At 45.6% G+C, this 7,588-nt stretch overlaps 1 protein-coding gene across 1 annotated transcript; it reads left to right on the forward strand.

Moving 5' to 3' along the window:
• The first annotated feature begins 571 nt into the window (after nucleotides 1-571).
• On the forward strand, nucleotides 572-2,119 carry LOC124672043 (ubiquinol oxidase 2, mitochondrial-like). Its single transcript, XM_047208338.1, has 4 exons — nucleotides 572-904; nucleotides 1,018-1,146; nucleotides 1,479-1,967; nucleotides 2,060-2,119. The coding sequence occupies exons 1-4, from the start codon at nucleotides 572-574 to the stop codon at nucleotides 2,117-2,119; spliced, it is 1,011 nt and encodes a 336-aa protein (XP_047064294.1).
• Nucleotides 2,120-7,588: the final 5,469 nt, after the last annotated feature.

Here is a 7,588-nt window from a genome sequence, read left to right on the forward strand (position 1 = left end):
GGACTTCTAATTCAAAAGCTACATAAGCTTGAAATTTTAAAACTAGTGTAGAAGTAGAGAAAAGTGGGCTATTAGGGAGGGGATAAAAACATAGGGCCATGCACGCTATATATTTAGAATGTGCATGGTAATTTTCCGTACTCCTTTAGAGTTTAGATTGTGACGAGTTGTTTGTTTCACAAAAAATTGTTCCACGAAGAGTCAGTTTGACTGAGCATGGTCATATGCGCCACAGAGGATCCTAACCCATGCAAAGGCGAAACAGCGTGCTACACTGGTATGCATGCATATGCTGTTCAAGTTGCCAACTTGGCACTCAAGCTTGAAGCTCCATTAATTTACGCAGCCAAGGTCAGCTGAGAAGCGCAGCTACGTACACGTGTCACGTGTGTACGGTATGTATACCTGTCCCCGCCTCCGCGTATATAAGACCACCCCTTTCCCTGTCGTCTCCACAGATCACCAGCAAGGCACCGACGTACGAGAGAGTCAGAGAGATCCTCAAAAAAAGTGACTACTACTATTAGTACCTTGTCCAGTTGTCTAGGTTAATTCAGCAGGAAATATGAGCATGGCGCAGTCGGCGCGGCGTGTCGCGAGGTCGGCGGCGATGGCCCATCTAGGAGCGCGCTTCTTCGTGGCCGGTGGTCGCTCATCCGCGGCGCTCGGCATCGGGCCTGTGCGTACCGCGCGCGCAGCTGCCATGGGGGCGCCGGAGATGTGGAAATGCGGCAGCGCTCGCTTGAGCAGCACCGCGGCCACGCCGGTGTCGGGCCCCTTGATGCCGCCGGCGTCTTGCGGTAAGAAGAAGAAAGAGGAGACAGAAGCGGCGAGCTACTGGGGCGTGGCGCCGGCGAGGCTCGTCAAGGAGGACGGGACCGAGTGGAAGTGGTCGTGCTTCAGGGTACGTACGACGTAGACCGGCCGGTCGTGATCTTGCCTTGATTCCTGGTTGACGATGTCACTTTGAACTTTGAAGTGTAAATTGAACTGCATGAATGATGCATCGATCTGCAGCCGTGGGATGCGTACGAAGCGGACGTGTCCATTGATCTGACGAAGCACCACCAGCCGGCGACGATGGGGGACAAGATGGCCAGGTGGACGGTCAAGGCCATGCGCTGGCACGCCGACCTCTTCTTCCAGGTATTAAGCTACGCTTGAATTTTCATTAGGTTGCTCACAATTCAAAGCTGTATTTTTCTGAACCCGTGGATTTGGTAGCCAGACCCTGGACCCTCCAGTGAGGTTCAGGTGGACGAGTTCGGAGTTCGGACCGTACGGCGGAGCAACTTGAATTTCCAAATTTCAAACACATGGCTGGTCCACTGAAAGCCCATATCCGCGTGGCACTAAAAAAATGTTTTCAAATTAATTCCATTGTTGGTTAGTACTAGTAACTAGTAACTGCAGAATCGAACACTTGCATCGACTCGCCATGCTTACATTTCAATTTTTTTGCTTATGAACGCGCACAGAGGAGGTACGGCTGCCGAGCGATGATGCTGGAGACGGTGGCCGCAGTCCCCGGCATGGTGGCCGGCGCGGTGCTCCACCTCCGGTCGCTCCGGCGGTTCGAGCAGAGCGGCGGGTGGATCCGCGCGCTGCTGGAGGAGGCCGAGAACGAGCGCATGCACCTCATGACCTTCATGGAGGTGTCCCAGCCGCGGTGGCACGAGCGCGCGCTCGTCGTGGCCGTCCAGGGCGTCTTCTTCAACGTCTACCTCGCCACCTACCTGCTCTCCCCGAGGGTCGCGCACCGCGTGGTGGGCTACCTGGAGGAGGAGGCCGTGCACTCCTACACCGAGTTCCTCCGCGACCTCGACGCCGGCAAGATCGACGACGTGCCCGCGCCCGCCATCGCCATCGACTACTGGCGCCTCCCGGCCGGCGCCACGCTCAAGGACGTCGTCAGGGTCGTCCGCGCCGACGAGGCGCACCACCGCGACGTCAACCACTACGCCTCCGTAAGCATATGCTACCTTCCGTTGAATTCAGCGGCAACCGGCCGACAAGCTGCTGCTTATTGTACTGAAACGTCTGCGCTATATATTTGCAGGACATATATTACCACGGGCATGCGCTGCGGGAGGTACCTGCACCGATCGGCTACCACTGAGAGAAGATATCAGTTAGGAGTACAGTAATAAACATAATGGAGCTTGTGCGGATGCAATGATCGTTGCTGACTCGCTGGTTCCGAACTTGTTTGAAAATAAAAGATCTACTACTAGTGTTGCGTACATGTATAGCAATGCAATTGTTGTATTCAAAAAGTCATTCCCTTGTGTTCGTTGTTTGTACGTATCCCTGGTTTGATTATCTGCTGTTTTTCATCTAAATAGTGTATTGCTCTGTTCTAAAATAAATGTCTCAAATTTATATAGATTTTTTTTTTGAAATGGGTTACCCCGGTTGCCCCAGCCTCTGCATCGCAATGATGCATACGGCCGCATATACAAATATATTTAGATCTATTTTAGTTATAGATATACCCTGTATCTCAAAAATGTTAGGACACTTATTTTAAAACGGAGGAAATATATAACAGATTAATACTGAATGGAGAATGTGAGTCGCGCCTGCCTTTTTTTCAAATGGGGGCATACCCAGCCTCTACATCAAAGTGATGCATATGACTTCTTTATTACTTTATTGAGATAGTATCATATTTATTACAATTCAAGGATCAGCTAGGATCGATACAAAGATCAACCAGCAAAAAGAAACTCAATAGGAGATACCAACGATACATCAAAATTCAATCCTTAACTCCACCCACACCGGTGTTAGGAAATCAACCTTACCATCTTTGTGTAAACCGAATTGCTCCAGATTGAGTCAATCAAGGGATTCGGTAGATGAAGTTGAGAATAGATGGCAAGGCATGATTGAGTTGATCACCCGTGTCACCTTCCTTAATCAAGATTGTAGCTGTTTGTAACCGTTGGGTTTGGTCCCTATATTGACACGTAAACGATGGGAGGTAAACCATCGGTTCCACAAAACTTGAAATGGTATCAGAGCCTCTTCTTCCCTGACATCACCGATCAAAATATCCAACAACCACAGATCATACCAGAAAAAAGAAAGAAAAAACGTGAGAAGAAAAAAAGGAATGTTCGATGGCCTCCACCTCTACGAACGTGGGAAGCCTCCTCGGGCATCCTCCGATGGAGAAGCTCACACGGAACAACCACCTTTATAACAATCCATTTACGCAGTAGTGTTTGGTGTCATCAAAGCATCCATCCGGTGTAGGTGATTAACATGATCTCATGGTTGAAGGATTAAGTTACTATGCATATTAAAGCTTGATGCACAAATAACTAAATGACTTGATCATATGCTACACTTACTATGGGTGTATGTCCATCACATCATTCACCTAATGATATGATCTTGTTATTAATAACATCCAATATTCATGATCACGAAACCATGATCATCTATTAATCAACAAGCTAGTTTAACAAGAGGCTTACTAGGGACTCCTTTATGTTTACAAAACACACAAGTATTCATGTTTCTGGTTAATACAATTATAGCATGAGATGTAAACATTTATCATGAATACTAAGATATAACAATAAATACTTTTATTATTGCCACTTGGGCATATCTCCAACAGATACTTTATTGGGTTGACTTGGCACATGTTTACACCATGTTATGACTACAAGTCAGTCAACTAAAGCCTCTATGATTTTTTTTTACTTGTAATATCACTTTATGCTTTGATTAATAATGTTTTGTCGCTATGCATGATTATGGCCATTATTGCTCTCTTAGCTGGTCGCTCCCAGTCTTTTGATAGCCTTCGTATGTACTGAGTATGAGCTCTACTCATGCATCCAATCACCAAAAACCAAAGTTTGCCAATTATATCCACCATACATAACTATATGTGGTATTTCAACGTTGTTGACGCGTAAAGCACACGGCCGTTGGGAACCCCAAGTGGAAGGTGTGATGCGTACAGCAGCAAGTTTCCCTCAGTAAGAAACCAAGGTTTATCGAACCAGTAGGAGATGAAGGCCACATGAAGGTTATTGGTGATGGAGTGTAGTGCGGCGCAACACCAGGGATTCCGGCGCCAACGTGGAACCTGCACAACACAATCAAAATACTTTGCCCCAACTTAACAGTGAGGTTGTCAATCTCACCGGCTTGCTGTAAACAAAGGATTAAACGTATGGTGTGGAAAATGATGTTTGTTTGCAATGAGCAGCAGAGAACAATGATTGCAGTAGATTGTATTCAGATGTAAAAGAATAGACCGAGGTCCACAGTTCACTAGTGGTGTCTCTCCAATAAGAAATAGCATGTTGGGTGAACAAATTACAGTTGGGCAATTGACAAATAGAGAGGGCATAACAATGCACATACATATCATGATGACTAATATGAGATTTACTTAGGGCATTATGAAAAAGTACATAGACCGCTATCCAGCATGCATCTATGCCTAAAAAGTCCACCTTTGGGTTAGCATCCGCACCCCTTCCAGTATTAAGTTGCAAACAAGAGACAATTGCACTAAGTATGGTGTGTAATGTAATCAACACAAATATCCTTAGACAAAGGCATTGATGTTTTATCCCTAGTGGCAACAGCACATCCACAACCTTAGAACTTTCTGTCACTGTGATAACCCACAAGTATAGGGGATCGCAACAGTCTTCGAGGGAAGTAAAACCCAAATTTATTGATTCGACACAAGGGGAGGTAAAGAATACTTATAAGCCTTAACAACTGAGTTGTCAATTCAGCTGCACCTGGAAAAGCACTAGTAACATGGGTGATGTGAAAGCAGCAGTAATATGAGAGCAATAGTAACAGTAACACAGCAGCAGTAACACAGAGGCAATGGCACCAGAAAATAGTTGATACTACTTCCAATGTCATGTAGGAACGAGTATATGATGATGAGAGATGGACCAGGGTTTCCAGCGATCTACACTAGTGGTAACTCTCCAATAACAAGTGACAAGTGTTGGGTGAACAAATTACAGTTGGGCAATTGATAGGATTGAAATAGCATTAAGACAGAACATCAATTTATTAATCATGTAGGCATGTTTTCCATATATAGTCATACGTGCTCGCAATGATAAACTTGCATAACATCTTTTATCCTACCAGCCGGTGGCAGCCGGGCCTCAAGGGAATCTACTGGTGATTAAGGTACTCCTTTTAATAGAGCACCGGAGCAAAGCATTAACACTTGGTGAAAACATGTGATCCTCATATCACAGCCTTCCCCTCCGGTTGTCCCAATTTCTGTCACTTTGGGGCCTCGGGTTCCGGACAACAATATGTGCAAATAACTTGTAGATACAATCTAAGCAATAAGTATAGAGCTTAAATCTAAGATCATGCCACTCGTGCACTAGTGACAAGCATTAAACACAACAAGATTGCAGCAACAATAACTTTACAAACTTTATAGATAGACTAATCATAATGTATCATCCATCGGATCCCAACAAACACAACAACGATTACATCAGATGAATCTCAATCATGTAAGGCAGCTCATGAGATCATTGTATTGAAGTACATGGGAGAGAGAGAGTACCAACTAGCTACTGCTAGAACCCGTAGTCCATGGGGGAACTACTCACGGAGCATGATGGAGGCGGTGGCGTCGATGGAGATGGCTTCCGGGGGCACTTCCCTGTCCCGGCAGGGTGCCGGAACAGAGATTCTGTCCCCCGAATTGGAGTTTCGCGATGGCGGCGGCGCCCCTGGAGTCTTTCTGGAGTCTCGTCAATTCGTATCGCGTTTTTAGGTCGAAAGGGGTCTTATAGGCGAAGAGGCGGTGCAAGGAGGCGCCTGGGGCCCCCTCACCATAGGCTGGCGCGGCCAGGGGGCCACCCGCGCCGCCTTATGGTGTGGGCCCCCTGCTGCCCGCCTCCGACTCTCCTTCGGTGTTCTGGAATCTTCTGGGAAAAATAAGATATTGGGTCTTTGTTTCGTTGAATTCCGAGAATATTGCCCGAACAGCCTTTCTGGAACCAAAAACAACAGAAAACAGGAACTGGCACTTTGGCATCTTGTTAATAGGTTTGTTCCGGAAAACGCATAAAAACATTATAAAGTGTGAGCAAAACATGTAGGTATTGTCATAAAACAAGCATGGAACATCAGAAATTATAGATACGTTGGAGACGTATCACACTGTCCCAGATTCAATGGAGGCATGAACCCACTATCGAGCATAAATACTCCCTCTTGGAGTCACAAGTATCAACTTGGCCAGAGCCTCTACTAGCAATGGAGAGCATGCAAGATCATAAACAACACATATATTATAGATTGATAATCAACTTGACATAGTATTCCATATTCATCGGATCCCAACAAGCACAACATGTAGCATTACAAATAGATGATCTTGATCATGATAGGCAGCTCACAAGATCTAACATGATAGCACAATGAGGAGAAGACAACCATCTAGCTACTGCTATGGACCCATAGTCCAAGGATGAACTACTCACACATCAGTCCGGAGGCGATCATGGTGATGTAGAGTCCTCCGGGAGATGATTCCCCTCTCCGGTAGGGTGCCGGAGGCGATCTCCTGAATCCCCCGAGATGGGATTGGCGGCGGCGTCTTAGTATGTTTTCCCGTATCGTGGCTCTCGATAATAGGGTTTTCGCGATGGAGACTATAAGTAGGCGGAAGGGCAGAGTCGGAGGAGGCACAGGGGCCCCACACCATAGGCCGGCACGGGCCCCTCCTTGGCCGCGCCGCCCTATGGTTTGGACGCCTCGTGGCCCCACTTCGTATCCTCTTCGGTCTTCTGGAAGCTCCGTGGAAAAATAAGACCCTGGGCTTTCGTTTCGTCCAATTCCGAGAATATTTCCTTTGTAGGATTTCTGAAACCAAAAACAGCACAAAACAGGAACTGGCGCTTCGGCATCTTCTCAATAGGTTAGTGCCGGAAAATGCGTATAAATGACGTAAAGTGTGTATAAAACATGTGATTATTGTCATAAAACTAGCATGGAACATAAGAAATTATAGATACGTTTGAGACGTATCAAGCATCCCCAAGCTTAGTTCCTACTCGCCCTCGAGTAGGTAAACGATAACAAGGATAATTTCTGAAGTGACATGCTATCATAATCTTGATCAATACTATTGTAAAGCATATGAGATGAATGAAGTGATTCGAAGCAATGGTAAAGATAATGACTAAACAACTGAATCATATAGCAAAGACTTTTCATGAATAGTACTTTGAAGACAAGCATCAATAAGACTTGCATATGAGTTAACTCATAAAGTAATAAATTCTTAGTAGAAAGTTTTGAAGCAACACAAAGGAAGATATAAGTTTCAGTAGTTGCTTTCAACTTCAACATGTATATCTCATGGATAATTGTCAACACAAAGTAATATGATGAATGCAAATAAGCAAGTATGTAGGAATCAATGCACACAGTTGACACAAGTGTTTGCTTCTAAGATAGAAAGAAGTAGGTAAACTGACTCAACATAAAGTAGAAGAAAGGCCCTTCGCAGAGGGAAGCATGGATTACTATTTTGGGATTTCTATTTTCGTGCCCCTGGTTC

Source organism: Lolium rigidum, chromosome 7 (genome assembly GCF_022539505.1).
Source record: "Lolium rigidum isolate FL_2022 chromosome 7, APGP_CSIRO_Lrig_0.1, whole genome shotgun sequence".
NCBI lineage: Eukaryota > Viridiplantae > Streptophyta > Magnoliopsida > Poales > Poaceae > Lolium > Lolium rigidum.